Raw genomic sequence first — 19,175 nt, forward strand, 5'->3', positions numbered from 1 at the left:
CTTTCTGGGCCTCACTGACCTCTTCCTTAAAATGGTAATCAGGGCCAGGTGTGGTAGCTCATGCCTATAATCCCAGCACTTTGGGAGGGTAAGGCAGGAGGATCACTTGAAGCCAGAAGTTTAAGAACATACTGGACAACACAGTGAGACCCCATCTCTACAAACAATAAAAAACATAGCCAAGCACAGTGGCACACGCCTGTAGTCCCAGCTACTGGGGAGGCGGAGGTGGGAGAATTGTTTGAGCCCAGAAGTTCAAGGCTGTGGTCAGCTATGATAGCACTACTGCACTCCAGCCTGGGTAACAGAGTGAGACCTTATCTCTTAAAAAAAAAAAAAAAAAAAAAAATCATAACACTACTTCCTCCTAGCATTCTTGAGAGGTTTAGAAGCATAAATCCATGTGGGATGGGCATGGATGGTGGCTCATGCCTGCAATCCCAGCACTTCGGGAGACTGAGGCGGGAGACTCCCTTGAATCCAGGAGTTCAAGACCAGCCTGGGTAAAATAGGGACAACCTGTCTCTACAATTTTTTTTTTTTTTTGAGACAGAGTTGCTCTGTCTCCCAGGCTGGAGTGCAGTGATGTGATCTCGGCTCACTGCAACCTCCGCCTCCCGGGTTCAAGCAATTCTCCTGCCTCAGCCTCCCAAGTAGCTGGGACTACAGCCCACCACGCCCAGCTAATTTTTGTATTTTTAGTAGAGATGAGGTTTCACCATATTGGCCAGGCTGGTCTTGAACTCCTGACCTCGTGATCTGCCCGCCTCAGCCTCCCAAAGTGGTGTGATTACAGGCGTGAGCCACTGCGCCCAGCCCAAATTTTTTTTTTTTTTTTGAGATGGAATCTCGCTCTATTGCCCAAGCTGGAGTGCAGTGGCGCCATCTCGGCTCACTGCAAGCTCCGCCTCCCGGGTTCACGCCAGTCTCCTGTCTCAGCCTCCCGAGTAGCTGGGACTACAGGCGCCTGCCACCACGCCCGGCTAATTTTTTGTATTTTTTAGTAGAGACGGGATTTCACTGTGTGAGCCAGGATGGTCTCGATCTCCAGACCTCGTGATCTGCCTGCCTCGGCCTCACAAAGTGCTGGGATTACAGACGTGAGCCACCGCGCCCAGCCGAAATTTTTTAAAATAATAATAATAAAAAAAGAAGTGTAAATCTATGTAAAGCATTTAGAACAATGACTGGTACACAGTAAGCATTCATAGGCTGACACTGTTATCGGGTGGCAGGGCTATAACAGTGAGAAGATACATCCTTGCCCTCATGAAATTCTGACTTCATCAGATTTTAAACGGATAATGATCCATGAGAACAAATGCTCTGTTGCCCAGGCTGGAGTGCAGTGGCACGATCTTGGCTCACTGTAACCTCTGCCTCCTGGGTTCAAGCAGTTCTCCTGCCTCAGCCTTTCAACTAGCTGGGATCACAGGAGCACACCACCAGGCTTAGCTAATTTTTGTATTTTTAGTAGAGATGGGGTTTCACCATGTTGGCCAGGCTGGTCTCAAACTCCTGACCTCAAGTGATCTGCCCACCTGCACCTCCCAAAGTGCTGGGATTACAGGTATGAGCCACTGTGCCTGACCTCTTATTTTTCAACAGTGATATATAATTCAGATATCTTTTTTCTCTTATTAAGGAAGTATAAAATGCACTTTGTTTTCAAGAGAGTCATAGTAATTGTTCACATAATTTAATTCTCAGGTTTTGAACTCTTTTAAAATGTTACTATTGGCCGGTTGCAGTGGCTTATGCCTGTAATCCCAGCACTTTGGGAGGCCAAGGCGGGCGGATCACGAGGTCAGGAGATTGAGACCATCCTGGCTAACACAGTGAAATTCCGTCTCTACTAAAAATACAAAAAAAATTAGCTGGGCGTGGTGGCGGGTGCCTGTAGTCCCAGCTACTAGGGAGGCTGAGGCGGGAGAATGGCATGAACCTGGGAGGCGGAGCTTGCAGTGAGCTGAGATGGCGCCACTGCACTCCAGCCTGGGCAACAGAGCAAGACTCCGTCTCAAAATAAATAAATAAATAAATAAATAAATAAAATAAATGAAATAAAATAAATTAGTTACTATTATAATTAAATGGTATAAATATTGATAAAATAACAGGTTTGCAAGTAGAAAGTGTTTCAAATATAGTGATCAGAAATAAAAGATCACTTTATAAACATAATTTGTTTTATAAACAAACTAATGATCTTTTAAAAAGACCTAAAATTGGCTAGGGTGGTGGCTCACGCCTGTAATCCCAGAACTTTGAGAGGCAAAGGTGGGCAGGTCACGTGAGGTCAGGAGTTTGAGGCTGGCCTGGCCAACATGGTGAAACCCAGGCCCTACTAAAAATACAAAAATTAGCTGGGCATGGTGGCGTGTAGCTATAGTTCCAGGCACTCAGGAGGCTAAGGCAGGAGAATGCTTGAACCCGGAGGCAGAGGTTGCAGTGATCTGACATGGTGCCAGTGTACTCCAGCCTGGGCAGCAGAGCAAGACTCTTTCTCAAAAAAAAAAAAAAAAAGACATAAAATTTGTCTTCGTAGGTAATTTTGCAATATATTTTTAGTTGTATTCACCTTAACATGATCTTATATTCTTTCTAAACTAGGAAATTTAGAGGGAAAGAATATTATAAGAAATGTTTGTCTAAATGTCACAACAGAGAGAGAAGTTAAAACAACAAAGACCTAGGAAGAATCAAAGCTTAAGTTGCAAAGGAGGTTGAGGAAAGCTAAGATCTATAGGACACAGGAAGGGACTAGATTTAAAAGCCAGAATTCTTTTAGTAAGATAGGGGTAAAAAATAAAAATTTTGTTGATTTTGTTCATTATTGATTCTCAGCAACAGTCAGAATGAAGAGTGTTTAAATGCCATAAATGAACAAAGCACACGAAGTAAAATTTCTCATTCACCCCCTGCAACTCTATGAAAAGGAAATGTAACACCCAGTCATAAGAAAGCATTCATTCATTTATTTATTCTATAAGCAACATATATTCATTAAACATGAACTAAGTCTGAGATCCTGTGCTAATAAATAGAACAGAGTCTCTGCTCTGTAGGGACTCAAAGTTTAGTGGAGGTGGCAGACAAATACACAGTCAATTGCAAAAATGTGACCACTGAGTATATAAAAGATCCATGGGGCACATCAAAAGGAAGTACCTAATTGTGTCTAGGTATGTAAGGGAAGGTTTCAGAAGGAGCTATTTGGGCCAAGTATCAAAAGATGAAGATGTTGTTGCCATGCAGCTGAGCACCCTAGGGAGAGGAAATATCATGGGAGGTGTAGGTAACGGGGAGCCCTTAACATATTTTAAGTAAAGAAATTATTTCTGTCTTAGAAACATCAGTTTAGTGTTTATACAGAGAAGACGAAGGGACTAGAGACCAGGAAACTAATTAGAAGGTAGATGAAAAATGATGAGACATTACAGTGGAGAATGAAAGAAAAGATCAGATTTGGGAGATATTTTGGAAGTGGAATTAATAGGACTTGATGACAGATTACATGTAGGCACTAAAAGAGTGATAAATCTAGGATAAGCCCTCTGTTTCTGGCTTGGATGACTGGCTAAATGCAGTGTCATAAGCTCAGACCAGAAGAAATACTGAGAAGAAACAACTTTTGTGATGCGGAAGATTAGAAATTCAGTTTTGGAACTGTTGAGTTTGATATAGAAATGCCCACATAATTAGAAATACAGAGCTCAGTTATGGATGACGATTGTGTTGAGGGTAAATAAACACAGGAAAGAAGAAGTAAAATGCATATTATTCTTCATGTGCATTGGCTTATCACCAGATGCTGTTTCCCAGCTAGTAATGTGACGGTGCTTCAGCAAGTCACGCCACCATTCTGTCAAAGCCAGCTGTTTCTAGGTGATGGCACATATGGTAGGTGAATTTTATTGTTCTCAGCCTGTAACCACACTTCCTTTGCTGTTAATAGGTCCCCTATTAGAGGCAATGTTGCATGAAATAAAATGATGACGATGGATAACGCATTCTGTTATGAGAGGTGTTGTTGCCAGAAGTAATGCAGGCAGAGAAATAAAATTAATATCCAGAATATTTGTCTATCACTGTGAGGACAAATGGATGCCTCCTCTATTATGGGAATGGTCTATTTTAATCAGCCTGTCACCAACTAGCCAGCATAGCTCATTACTGGGGGCAAAGCAATGGCCTTTGCTATACAGTCAGCTGTGACTGTAGCCAGAACAACTTTGGTGAGGGGAAGACCAAGTTGTTGAGTCTATATAGGGCCTCCATCCCTGTAATCCTAGCCACTTTGGACAAGACTCCATGGTGCAACCACTGAGGTGCCGGGGGAAAAAATGACATTCACAGGATGGATCATCTTGTCCATCTGATTACCAAGAGCTGTCTGCCTCATATAAGCCCTTTGGAGGGCATTCACATGGGACAAAAATATATTTTGTATCCATTCTGAGTATACCTCTACCCTGACCTATACTCACCAATTTTCCAATTTTATTCTTTGCAAATGTTGATCAGCTGGGAAACTATAAATGTTGGTCAGCACAGTCAATGAGATCCCTACCTCAGGCTTTTTCCCCTTCAAATGAAGTGGAAAACCAAACATACCACAAGTTGTGCCCACTGGAAGGATATCTTTTGATCATTTTCTGGGCCAACCGAGGAACTGAAATCATTAACTGTCCATTTTTAGATGATGCAGCATCCTGTATAGATCCAACTTATTCCTCCAACATATTCCCCCCTGTTAACTTGTCATGGGGACTCCCTATGAAGCCAAAGGTATGGAGATGATGTGGAGGCAATGCAGCGTAAGTAGTGGTTGCAGGAGTATGAGCCACCTGCTCATGCAGCTTACTTGGGCCTTCTGGACCTTCTCAGATTCATTCCCATACAGACCACATTTATTTTACACTAAAACAGTGCTACGTACTCTCAATTTTATGGTTTAATTGATTAGATAAATCCCAGGTCAGTCCATGATCATAGCACTTGGTATCTTATTGTCAAGCAACCAGTCTCTACCAGGACCAATTGCAAATCTGGAACAGATTTTCAAATGGAATATAGCTTCTGGCAGAGGAAGGAATTCACTGCCTTCTTCCTAAACCCTAGAGGTCTGTGCTGCGATTCTCCCATTAGGTCTCTTTACAGACTCTACAGTTTTTCACTACCATGGACATTTCTAATGCTGTTGGGACTGCTGGGCCATAAAGCCCAAGTTGTAAGGCAGCTTGACCACATTGTGGATCTGCTACACAACTCTTTCTTGCTCCATGTCCCATTGAAGCCAGCTTGTTTATTAGATCACCTAGTAAAGGGGTTGGAGCAGCATGCCCAAAATATGTCATACATTAGCTCTCAAATCGAGAGAGGGCCTCTAAGTGTTGTGCTTCTTCAGGATGGATGGTACAAGGTACAGTAACTTGTCTCTCATTTTTGAAAGGATATCTCAAATGTCTTTAAGCTTCAATTATATGCCAGATCCTTAACTTTTTGCGAAGTTTATCTGCCTCCTTTTAGTGTGCATTTGTCCTACTAAGCCACCAAGGAGCTGTTATTTTCTGCTCACCACATCCAATCAAGGTAAGGTCATCAATGTAATGGACAGGCATAATGTTCTATGGAAACAGATGTACAAGCCCCTGGGGACAAGAGCAAGAAGGGTGATGTATCTTCGGGAACAACATGTAAAAACACACTGTTCTTTCCATGAAAATACAGACTGCTTCTCCTGTTGCTTAGTGATTGGGATGGGAAAGAACACATTTGCCAGGTCAGTTGCAGCATACCAGGTGCCAGGGGCTGTGTTGATTTGCTCTGTTGAAGAAGCCACATCTGGAAGCCTCGCTGCAATTGTGCCATCAGCTGACCTCTACCACTTCAAAGTTCCATTAGTCCCAGTGAACTAAAGGAACCATTTCCATCACAGCTTTCCCCACTGTCATCTCCAGCCTTGTAAAGGACAGCCACCACAGAGTTCATCAAGAAATATGCTGCTCCTGGGCCAGACGTGGCGGCTCACGCCTGTAATCCCAGCACTTTGGGAGGCCGAGGCAGGCAGATCACAAGGTCAGGAGTTCAAGACCAGCCTGGCCAATATGTTGAAACCCTGCCTCTACTAAAAATACAAAAAAAAAATTAGCCAGGCATGGTGGCACATGCCTGTTATCCCAGCTACTCGGCAGGCTGAGACAGGAGAATTGCTTGAACCTGGGAGGCAGAGGTTGCAGTGAGCCGAGATTGCGCCACTGCACTCCAGCCTGGGTGACAGAGTGAGACTCCGTCTCAAAGAAAAAAAAAAAAGAGAAAGAAATATGCTGCTCCCCTCGTTCCCCTCACCAAGCTATTACTTCATAGCTTGATGAAAAAGGTATCTCCTGGGACTTCCTGGGGTGATGGCTAGACGGTGGTTTAGTAGATTGCACATAACAGAAACAAACACACAATTCCCTGAACTTTTAGAAATCCTTTTTCTAATGGAATAGGAATTAAAAAAAAAAAAAAAAGAATGTGTAAACAGAAACTCAGCTGTACGTAAGAAACCCCAACTCCCCCTAAGAAGGAGAAAGAGCTGGAGTCCTTTAAAAATTAACTGCCTGTTTTTCTGTGGCTAGTGAGCCTTCTCTCTCCTTCTTTCCCAGGCATTGTGAAGACCCTGTTTCTCTAGCTGTGCAGCTGCAAGGTCACTAGACAGATAAACTCAAGTCATAAAACATGTTTTCCTTGAAAAGTAAGAAACGATGTAATGCACGTCTCAATTAATTGAATAACTATCTTTGTTTCTTGCTTCTGTAATATGCTTCCCCCTGCACAGATCTCCCCCAACCCCATGAAATGCTTAAAAGGTAACTTAACTCTTTGTTCAGGGCTCAGTCCTTTGGATGTTAATCCGACTGGGCCAGTACACCTAAAATAACAAATATCCTCCTCAACCCCATCGGTCTCTCTGATTCCTTATCAATCCTGCTACACTACAGTATACCAGAGAAGTTCCAGCATTTTGCAAAGGTAGAACTTTGGTTGGCTCTACCTAAATCAGGCTTTGATTAGCTAACTTAACAGACCATTAACATAATTTCTGGCCAAAGCATTAAATCCACAATCCCAGGTGAGTATGGCCATATCAGTAAGTTCGGCCCAGCCAACTCTCGATCTAACAACCTTAGAATCCACCCTCACACAATGCTTCTGAGATTCCTGGCAATCTTCTGGTAACTCTTCTGGTTTATAAACTATCTCCTCTTGGAGTGGACCTTGTACCTCTGTCTGGGCTGTCCTGAAATACAAATCTCATTGTGAGCTAAAGGCAATGAGAAATAGTAGAGGGGGAATCCTGAGGAGAATCAGCTTAAGTGTGTGTGGCAACTATGCCAGTGCAGTCACTGAAAGGCTTTTATGCAGAAAAGGGCCGCTTCCCTCAAAAGGGAGAGCAAGGGTTCCCTACACCAACAAGGCACTTTGGAAGTTCAAGATTCTTAGCCTTGTGTATGTTTGCCCAAATGTCCTAATCCCAGGCCTCAGAGTTCTACTTCTTCCCCACTAGTGCCCTTATCTTAGTGCAAAAGACCTGGCAGAGTTAAGCATTTGGTAGTACTGTAGGCATTGTAACCCTGTGACCCTTGCAATGGAACCCAGGGTTGCCCTCAACCCATGCTGTGACTATGAGATAAAGGACCACTTCAGAGCTGCCAGGGAGGTCTTCTGATTTTCTGCACAGGTTTTTAATTTTTTTTTTTTTTACTATTTTATTGAGGTATGGTTGATGTACAATAAACTACACACATTTAAATTGTACAATGTACAGTTTTGACATGTCTATATACTTGTAAATCCATCACTACAATAAAAAATAAATCTATCCATCACCCTCTGACGTTTCCTTGTACTCCTTTGGAATCCCTCTCTTTTTCCTCTTTCCTATCTCCAGACAACTACAGATCTGCTTTGTGTCACTTCAGATTTGTGTCTTCTAGAATTGTATGTGAATGGAATCATACAGTATGTATTCTTTTTTGACAGATTTATTTCACTCGGCATTATTTTGAGGTTCGTCCATGTCATTCTGTGTATCAGTAGTTCATTCTGTTGTACTGCTGCGTAGTATTCCTTTGTGTAGATATCCTACCACTTGCTTATCCATTCACCTGCTGATGCACATTTGTGCTGTTTCTGGTTTTTCGCTATTACAATGACAAATAAACCAGCTATGAACATTCACATACAATCTTTCTGTGGACATGTTTTTATTTCTCTTGGGTAAGCATGTAGGGGTGGAATGACTAGGTAGAATATTTGGTGTGTTTACTTGTTTAAAAAAAAAACTTGTCAAACCGTTTTCTGAAGTACACATTCTAATTTGCATTTGCTCCATATCCTTGCCAACAACTGGCATGACAGACTATTTCAGTCATTCTAGTGGGTGTGTAGGGGTATCTCATTATCATTTTAGTTAGCACTTCTCTAATGATTAATCATAGTCACTGGTTGAGTTATGCTAATTTGCTATGTATGTATCTTCACTGATGGAGTGTTTATTCAAATTTTTTGCCCACTTTAAAATGTGATTGTTTGAGAGGTTTTTTTTTTTTTTTTTACATATTCTTGATTCAAGAACTTTGTCAGATATATACTTTGCAAATGTTTTATCCCGGTCTATGGCTTTTAATTTTGATAAAGTAAAATTTAAAATTGTTTCTTTTATAGTTCCTGACTTCTACGTCCTCTTTAAAAAATCTTGGCCAGAACAAAAGGCACTAAGATTTTCTCCTTCAATTACTTTTAGATGCTTTATGGTTTTTGCTCTTATATTTAGATCTATAATCTCTTTTCAGTTAATTTTACACATGCTGTAAGATAACACTCAAGTTTCATTTTTCTGCATTTGAAAATCCAATTTGTTGAAAAGACTATTTTTTCCCAATTAAGTTCCCTTGGCACCTCTGTTGAAAATTAATTAACAATATACATGGGGGTTTATTTATTTATTTTTTTGAGACGGAGTCTCGCTCTGTCACCCAGGCTGGATAGTGCGAGGATAGCAGTGGCTGGGGGGAAAGGCTGACTGATTCCAAGGAATGAGTCATCTTGCTCACCTGATTATTAAGATTCTTCTCTGTTGAGATTGTTCTTTGGTGAGCATTCACATAGGACACAAGCATCTTCTCACTTGGTGCCCATCTGGAGAAGTCTGCACATACCTCTTCCCCAGACCACTTGTCACCAATTTTCTAACCATGTTCTTTCCAAATCCCTGACCATCCAGTCAAACCATCCATCAATCACCATCCATCTATAGATCTATACTTCTGGCCATCTTTTCTTCCAGGCACAATATACAACCAGGTATGCTACTTGAGGTTCTGTCCCAGTAGAAGGATTTCCCTTCCCCTCTGTACTGCAAGTGAAGCTGTAATGTATATGGAACTTCCTGTGAGTCCCACCTTTTACTTGACCCCCTTAGGCCTGTTAGGACTTGAGTTTGACCAATGGAATGCAAAATAAATGTTGCTGTGACTTCCAAGATAAGGCCTTAAAAAGCCTTGTAACTTCCACTTTCTGTCTTTGATACTTTTTTGTGTGTTTGTTTCGAGACGGAGTCTCGCTCTGTTGCCCAGGCTGGAGTGCAGTGGTGCGATCTCTGCTCACTGCAAGCTCCGCCTCCTGGGTTCACGCCATTCTCCTGCCTCAGCCTCCCGAGTAGCTGGGACTACAGGCGCCTGCCACCACGCCCGGCTAATTTTTTCTTTTCTTTTTTTTTTTTTTTTTGGATTTTTAACTAGAGACGGGGTTTCACCATGTTAGCCAGGATGGTCTCGATCTCCTGATCTCGTGATCTGCCTGCCTCAGCCTCCCAAAGTGCTGGGATTACAGGCATGAGCCACCGCGACTGGCCACATGGGGGTTTATTTCACAATTCCATATTCTGTTCCATTGACCTATATTTCTGTCTATATGCCAATACCACAATGTCACGATTACAGTAGCTTTATAAGTCTTGAAATCAGGTAGTATAGTTCTCCAATGTTGGGATTCGGTCAGGCTGCTGGGAAAAATATTAGTTATGATGGCCACAAAACCTTTTTGGAAGGCCTGAGGGTTTTCACATGACCTCGGTAACAGACCGGGCCAAAGGTGGCCTGGTCCCATTACCTTTAGTTAAAAAGATTAAAGTAGTAAACAACGGGATGTGGCGAAGTTTTACCTAGTTAGCTTGTTTACTCATGCGGTCTTAAGACAAGCCTTTGATGTGTGCTTTTTACTCGGGAAGTCCACAATGTCAGTTAGCCTCTAATGGCGTTCACTCAAGCTTTTGTTAACTAATCTTAATGAATAAATATGAGTCTCCCTAGCTGATTGGGGCCAGCTGCAGTGACAAGCCTCTCTTGGTGTGTAGGCGGTTGGACACTCAGCAGGACTGGCAAAACAGAATATCTGTGTGTCAGTGTGCGTTTTATTCATCCGTCGTTTGGGTCAGGGTCTGCGGGCAGACCCCCTGCAGCTAATGCCCTCTTGTGAGGAGCAATACCTCATTTCAAATTTGTTTTTTTCCCAAAATACTACGTATTTCCTTAGTAAGTGTTTCATCAACTTACATTTGCCTCATCCACTCTATTTTTCTAAGTTTTCTTTTCTTTTCCAAATCTTGCCTTCTCTTCAGTTTAGAGAAATGGAATTCACTTTCCTTTTTGTCTTCCACCACCATACCATCAGTAGATAGCCAAAACTATTGAGAAACAAAAATGAACATACAAAATGTTGAAATATCGATTGTGAGGTTATCTGGCAATAGACAAGAACTTCTATGTGTTCAGTAGGAATATGCCAAGATAGAAATAGAGGAGAGGATAGATACTTTCAAGGTATTTCTAATTAAGTGATGGGTGAGTAGTACACTCAGGCTTCAGAAGCACATGCTACAGATAGATCAACAAAGTACTAGTGTACTGAGGTGCTTAATAAGTGTTGAACGGATAAATAAACAGATATATTCTAAGAGTGTCTCATCTTCTCACATGAATAGACCTGACCTACTCTTAGTGCTGATGGTTTTTGATGACTCTAATCCTTAAGGAGTACAGCCACCCTTCAGGAATGCAGAAGTCCCTGTACCATGTCCTAAGACTTTGTGGTTTCCCCGTTATGACATTTTCTCCTAACTGGTTGTCTGTTTTCCCCCTTCCAAATCATTCCCCCTGCTCTATCACACATACCCTAGATAATAAGGAAAGTTTGTTAATCCTTCCAAACACTATATATTTGCCCTTATTAAACCACTTAACATGTTTACCACACTGTACTGAAATATCCTGTTTACTTGACTGTCTCCCTAATTGAAAGGCAAACTACTTAAGTCTATCCCCTGCATCCAGAACAATGTCTGGTATATGGTTGATATGCAATAGTTTATTATTAAACAAATGAATGAATTCATACCTTGATCATTTTCACTTTTCATACTTGGTATATTCTTTTGTGTTTGTTTTTGTTGTTGTTGTTAGTTTGTTTTTTGAGACAGAGTCTCACTCTGTCGCCCAGGCTGAAGTGCAGTGGTGCCATCTCAGCTCAAAGTGCTGGGATTACAGGCATGAGCCACAGAGCCTGGTCATACTTAGTGTTAATATATTCAACATACCAAATTCTACAACCTGTATACTGGGTATATAATCTGCTGAGTACCAGAGAGTATCTAAAGATGGTCTAGATTCAAAGCTGATAATTAAAAGTAGAAATAAATGTAGTAAGAAAAAGATAAATTGCTGTGCCTTGAAGTATTATTAGCAACCCCTGAGTAGCTAACTTAAGCAAAATTTATCAATTAAATTACTAGGATTTATTATTTTAAAAAATAATTTTAAAATTAATTTTTGAAAAGACAAATGGGTTTCTAAATACGTAAGGTTAAAAATTAACATTTCTCTTTTCTTACTGTATCAGAAACTGGCCTCCAGCCATTGTTTTCTATACGATGATACCAGCCACTATGATCCTCTTCCTGAAGATGATCATTTTTATTATGAGATGTATGCTTTGCTGGAAGTTTTGCATAATTTCTAGGGCTGTTAGCACACAGATCTTCAATAGGTCTGTGAGTAAAAATCTTATAGTATATATCAGGTGGAAATTTAACCTGTAGAAGGAAAAGTTCAAAGAGCCATTGTAATGTAACTACAAAAATGTTTTACATTTTGAAAAATTACATTGTTTCAATTTCATAAAAATGTGCTTTATAACTACTAAATAAGCATTCATCCATACTTACTCCACCTAATCTGAATCGCACATGAATGCCAGCAGCAGCATCTAGAAGCTCTGCCTATAAGAAAATATATTATTCTTATATATTATTCTTTAGGATTCTGTATGTATCAATTCACTATTTCTCACTCTATTATTTTAAATAATTGCTAAATATTGACTATTTAGGAAATCGGTCAGGTGAACCAACCTCAAATAATCAATTTTAAATTAGAAAAATTGTTTAAAAAATTTTTTTGAGATGTGATTTCACTCTGTTGCCCAGGCTGGAGTGCGGTGGCACGATCTCAGCTCACTGCAGCCTTAACCTCCTGGGCTCAAGCAATGCTCCCATCTCAGCCTCCCAGATAGCTGAGACTACAGGTGTGCACCACCATGCCTGGCTAATTTTGTATTTTTTTTTTTGTAGAGACAAGAGTCTTCCTATGTTGCCAAGCTGGTCTCGAATTCTTGGCCTCAAGTGATACTCCTGTCTTGGCCTCCCAAAGTGCTAAGATTACAGGCATGAGCCACTGTGCTCAGCCATTAAAAAAAATATTTTTTTTGTAATTAGAAAATATCTTATGAGGCCGGGCATGGTGGCTCACGCCTGTAATCCCAGAACTTTGGGAGGCCGAGGTGGGCAGATCATGAGGTCAGGAGATCGAGACCACGGTGAAACCCCGTCTCTACTAAAAATACAAAAAATTAGCTAGGCATGGTGGCAGGCACCTGTAGTCTCAGCTACTCAGGAGGCTGAGGCAGGAGAATGGCACGAACCCAGGAGGCAGAGTTTGTAGTGAGCCAAGATCGCCCCACTGCACTCCAGCCTGGGCGACAGAGCAAGACTCTGTCTCAAAAAAAAAAAAAAAGAAAAGAAAAGAAAAGAAAATATTTTATGAGCTAAGGACTTAATTTCTTTTTATTATTATTATTATTATTATTATTATTATACTTTAAGTTTTAGGGTACATGTGCACAATGTGCAGGTTAGTTACATATGTATACATGTGCCATGCTGGTGCGCTGCACCCACTAAAAGGACTTAATTTCTTATGGACATCTATGGTAAATGAAAAAATGATACCAAACTGTTTCCTCTTTATGCAATATATAAACATAAAAGCCAAGTAATTTTTTAGTCATAAAACTTAACTTTTAAATAACTCCTCAAATATTACATATAAAATATTATCTTGCAGGTAAATTCAAAGAAAAAATTATGACTGATCAACCTAAATTCAACAGTAGATGACCTTTCCTAATTAGCTATTGTTAAATTTAAAAATCCATATTTAAAATTCTGGGCCGGGCGTGGTGGCTCACACCTGTAATCCCAACACTTTGGGAAGCCGAGGAGGGTGGATTGTTTGAGGTCAGGAGTTCCGAAGCCAGCCTGGCCAACATGGTGAAACGCTGTCTCTACTAAAAATACAAAAATTAGCTGGGTGTGGTGTCGGATGCCTGTAATTCCAGCTACTCTGGAGGCTGAGGCAGGAGAATCGCTTGAACCAGGGAGGTGGAGGCTGCAGTGAGCAGAGATTGCACCACTGCACTCCAGTCTGGGCAACAGAGACTCTGTCTCAATAAATAAAATAAAATAAAATAAAATAAAATAAAATAAAATAAAATAAAATAAAATAAAATAAAATAATGTAAGAATTGTATATAATAGGTTTTCTAGATTTTAGTTTGGTATGCAGCACCAAATGGAAAGTAGAGAAAAAAATTCTTGGTCCTTTATCGGAAGACAGTTCAATCTTGTCTCCTGATCATATTAGGTTAGATCAGAAAATAGATGTTATTCAACCTATAGAGTCTTAAAGACAACATTAATTTTGCAGAATAATCTTGACTAAAACTTTTATGAATTCAAATATGAAGTGTGAGATCCTGTTATAAAACATATTTTCTATATTTGAGCCATAATAATATATACACATTTTTTTCACTAAGGTGGACAGATCTTAAGTGTACAGCTCCATGAATTTTTACATATGTATTGTACTCTCTTGTACTTGGCTTATTTTGCTCAACATGAATCTGTGATAAATCTCTAAGATTCGTGTATGTAGTTGTAGATAGCAGCAGTTAGTTCTTTTTCACTGCTACCTACCATTCCATCATATAATAGAATATATGACAATTTATATTATTGTGGGACATTTGATATGTCTCTAGTTTTGGGTTAAAATGAATAAAACTACTCATTCTGTGAACATTCATTTTCATGTCTTCTGTGGGTTATAACAATCATTTCTCTTTGTTACATACCCAGGAATGAAATATGAGAGGTCATGAGGTATATATGGTATGTAAGTATACAGATGGCCCCAACTTAAAGTGGTTCAACTTACAATTTTGACTACAATGGGGTGAAAGTGATATGCATTCAGTAGAAATCATACTTCATATTTTGAATTTTGATCTTTTCCCAGGCTAGCAATATGTGGTATGATGCTCTTGTCATGATGCTGGGCAGTGGCAGCAAGCCACAGCTTCCAGTCAGCCACATGATCATGAGGGTAAACAACTGATACTCTACAGCAGGGGTCCCCAACCCCCATGAACTGGTACCAGTCCATGGCCTGTTAAGACTGGGCCACACAGCAGGAGGTGAGCGGCAGGAGCATTACTGCCTGAGCTCCCCATCCTGTCAGATCAGCAGCAGCATTAGATTCTCATAGGTGCACAAACCCTCTTGTGAACTGCACACGCACAGGATCTAGGTTGCATACGCCTTATGAGAATCTAATGCCTTGATGATCTGCGGTGGAACAGTTTCATCCCAAAACCATCCTCCACATCCCAAGTCTGTGGTAAAATTATCTTCCACTAAACCGGTCCCTGGCACCAAAAAGTTAGGACTGCTGCTCTACAGTATAGACTAAGTTAAATTGGTAAGTTATGTTTGGCAGGTTAGGTATATTAAGTGCAGTTTTTACTTATGATATTTTCACCTTACAATGAGTTTATCTTAACATAACCCTGCCATAAGCCAAGGAGCATCTGTAATTTGCTGTACTAGTGACTACCAAAGAGTTTTCCAAATTTTTGTAACAATCCCCCCACCAGCAATATATGAGTTCTGGTTGCTCCGTCTCCTTATCAACATTTGGTACTGTCAATCCTTCTAATTTTAGCCATTCTGGTGGGGTTATAATGGTAGCTCATTGTAGTTTTTAATTGTATTTTCTTATGACTAACCATGCTGAGCACCTTGCATATGCTTATTGGCCATATGGATCTATCAGTCATGCTAGTAGTTTATCAATTTTATTAACATATTCAATGAACCAACTGGCTTTTATTTGCATAGTGGCACCATCATGGTTCAATGCAGCCTCAACCTCCCTGACTCAACTGATCCTTCTACCTAACCATTCCAAGTAGCTGGGACTAAAGGTACGCACCATCGTGACAGGCTAATTTTTTAAATTTTTTGTAGGTAAGGGATTTCTCCATGTTGCCCAGGCTGGTCTCAAACTCCCGGGCTCAAGTGATCTGTGCACCTTGGCTTCCCAAAGTGCTGGGATTACAGATGCGAACCACCCTGCCAGCCACTTCTACTTTCTATTCATTGATTTCTGATTTTATCTTCACTATTTCCTTCCTTTTACTTTTTTTTTTTTTTTTTTGAGACAAGAGTCTTGCTCTGTTGCTCAGTCTGGGGTGCAGTGGCCTGATCTTGGCTCACTGAAACCTCTGCCTCCTGAGTTCAAGCGATTCTCCTGCCTCAGCCTCCTGAGTAGGTGGGATTACAGGCACACGCAACCACGACTGGCTAATTTTTTCATATTTTTAGTAGAGATGGGGTTTCACCATGTTGGTCAGGCTGGTCTCGAACTCCTGACCTCATGATCCCCCTGCCTTGGCCTCCCAAACTGCTGGGATTACAGGCATGAGCCACCATGCCCGGCCCCCTTCCTTTTACTTTCTTTGGCATTAATTTGGTTATCTTTTTCTAGCTTGAAGTGTAAACTTTGTAAATTGATTTTTAATTTTTCTTCTTTTCTAATATTTGCATTTAGAGGTATAAATTTCTGTCTGAGCTCTACTTTAAATACATTCCACATGTTTTGATGTCATATTTTCATTATGACTTAGTATAAAATATATTCTAATTTTCTCTTTTAATCCATAGATTATTTAATTTCATGTGCTTAATTTGCAAAAATTTGGTGGTTTTCTACTTCTGTATTCTCATTAATTTTTAGTTTAATTCCACTGGGACTAGAAAACATTCTCTGTGATTTCAAAACTTGGAAATTTGTTGAGACTTTCATTAAATCCAAGCATGTGATCTATTGCGGGAAACATTTTCTGTGCACTTAAAAATAACATTACTTTTGCAGAACTGTAGACATTTTGCAGTGTTGCAAAAGTAGTGACAGTGTTCTCTCTATATATCAATTAGGTAAAGAATTTAAAATCTACAATATCTGTACTAAATTTTTTTGTGTGCTTGCTTCTATCAGTTACCAAGAGAGTTGTGTTAAAATCTTCGACTATGCTTGATGATTACTATATTTCTTCTGGTAATTATGTAAGTTTTTGTCTTATAAGTACAGAATTTTTATATTTTTCTATTGAACTGACTCTATCATTATGAAACTGCTCTCTTTATATCTCACAAATCTTTATCCCTTAAAGCTTAATTTGTCCAATACTAACATAATGACACTGATTTTCTTTTTCTTTTTTCTTTTTTTTTTTTTGAGATGGAGTCTCGCTCTGTCATCCAGGCTGGAGTGCAGTGGTGTGATCTCAGCTCACGCAACCTCCACCTTCCAGGTTCAAGTGGTTCTCCTGCCTCAGCTTCCCAAGTAACTGGGATTAACTTTTGCCTGACTAAATTTTGTATTTTTAGTAGAGACGGGGTTTCACCACGTTGGCCAAGCTGGTCTCGAATGCCTGACCTCAAGTTATCCACCCACCTCGGCCTCCCAAAGTGTTGGGATTACAGGTGTGAGCACCATGCCTGGTCTGACTTTCTTTTAATTAAAGTTTGCATGATGTATATTTTTCCATTGTCTTATTGTTTTATATTCTTATTGTTTAAAGTATGCCTCAAAAATAATAAATAGATGGGGTTTTTGTCAGTCTGACAACCTTTGCTTTCATTTGGGTTCTTTAGTCTATTTACATGTAAAACATACACATGAAATCATACAAAATGCTCAATTAAAACCAGAGAAGGCAGTAAAGTAAAGGAATACAGAGAAAAAAAAAACAATGGCAACAAACAGGAAACAATTACAAATACAATAAATATCGATTGAACTATATCAATAACTTTAAATGTCAATGATCTACATATACCAATTACAAAGGGCAGATCAGAGACTGTCAGAGCGGGTAAAAAATCAAGACCCAACTATATGTTATCCACAAGCAACCCACTTTAAATATAAAGACACAGATTAATAACAAAGAAAAGAACAAAGACGAACATGGGCAATATAGTTAGACTCTGACTCCACGCAAAAAATTTTAAAATTAGCTGGGTGTGGTGGCATGCACCAGTAGTCCCAGCTACTTCAGAGGCTGGGGCGGGAGGATCACTTGAGCCTGGCAGGTCAAGGGCGGCAGTGACCCATTATGACACCACTGCACTCCAATCTGGACAACAGAGTGAGGCTTTATTGAAGAGTAAGAAAGAAGAAAGAAGAAAGAAGAAGAAGAAGAAAGATATATGATACTAACACTAATAGAATGAAAGCTGAGCTGCTATATTAATTTCAGACAAGGCCAAATTAAGATCAAGGAAAACTGTCAGGACTAAATGGAGCATTACATGATGATAATGTATGTACTTAACAACAAAGCAACAAAATACATGAAGCAAAAACTGATAAAACTGCAAGAAAAAATATAGTAATTTACTATCATAATTGGAGATTTCAGTACCCCTCTATCAGTAATTGACAGATTCAGCAAGTCAGAAAACCAGTAAGGCCATAATTGAACTGAAAAGCAGCATTAATTAACTGGATCCAATTGACATTTATAAAACACTTCTTCGAACAACAGAATATATATTCTTCTCCAGCACAGACAAAATATTTGGCAAGACAGACCACGTTCTGGGCCATAAAACACACCTTAATACACTTTTTTATTTGTACAAATTTGTGCAGTATATGTGCAATTTTGTTACATGCATAGAATGCAGAGTGGTCAAGTCAGGGCTTTTAGAGTATCCATCACCCAATTAATGTACATTGTATCCATTAACTAATTTCCCATCGTCCACTTCCCTCCAACCAGCTCATCCTTCCAACTCTCCACTGTCTATCACTCCACTCTCTACGTTCATGTGTATACATTTTTAGCATCCACTTCTATGTGAGAACATTTGATATATATATATATAAGATCATGTCACCAGTAAAAAAAAGATAATCTGACTTCTTATTTTCCCATTTGAATGCCTTTTATTTCTTTCTCTTGCCTGATTGTGCTGGCTAGGACTTCAGTACTGTCCTGAACTTGAGTGGTAATAATGAGCATCCTTGTCTTTTTCCAATTCTTAGAGGAAGCGCTTTCAACTTTTCCCCATTCCATACAATATTAGCTGTGGATTTGTCATATATGGGCCTATCTTAACAAATTTAAAAGGAATAGAAATCATACAAAGTATACTCTCACACCTCAATAGTATTAAACTAGAAATCAGTAACAGAGAGATAACTGGAAAACCCCAAAACTTGAAAATTAAATAACACACTTCGAAATAACAAGTAGGTCAAATAAAGAGTCTCAAGAGAAGTTAAAAATACTTAGAAATAAATGAAAACGAAAATACAACTTACTAAAATTTGAGGGATTCAGCAAAAACAGAGCTTACAGGAAAATTTATAGTACTGAATGTGTGTATTAGAAAACAAAAAATATCTGAAAGAAATAATCTAATGTTCTGCCTTGAG

At 39.7% G+C, this 19,175-nt stretch overlaps 1 protein-coding gene across 16 annotated transcripts in view; it reads right to left on the reverse strand.

Moving 5' to 3' along the window:
• Positions 1-19,175, reverse strand: part of C11H11orf65 (chromosome 11 C11orf65 homolog) — a 156,369-nt gene that overhangs the window by 86,266 nt on the left and 50,928 nt on the right. For 10 of the 16 annotated variants that reach the window (XM_063783395.1, XM_063783390.1, XM_063783392.1 and 7 more), the window contains 3 exons: positions 12,272-12,325; positions 11,939-12,139; positions 10,605-10,735 (listed from right to left, as the gene is read on the reverse strand). In XM_063783395.1, coding sequence (XP_063639465.1) covers positions 10,605-10,735; positions 11,939-12,139; positions 12,272-12,325 — 386 coding nt within the window. Of the gene's footprint in view, positions 1-10,604; positions 10,736-11,938; positions 12,140-12,271; positions 12,326-17,699; positions 17,887-19,175 lie in introns of those variants that run through there. The other 6 variants (XM_063783394.1, XM_054662678.2, XM_063783388.1 and 3 more) reach the window with 3 other exon arrangements.

Source organism: Pan troglodytes, chromosome 9 (genome assembly GCF_028858775.2).
Source record: "Pan troglodytes isolate AG18354 chromosome 9, NHGRI_mPanTro3-v2.0_pri, whole genome shotgun sequence".
Lineage (NCBI taxonomy): Eukaryota > Metazoa > Chordata > Mammalia > Primates > Hominidae > Pan > Pan troglodytes.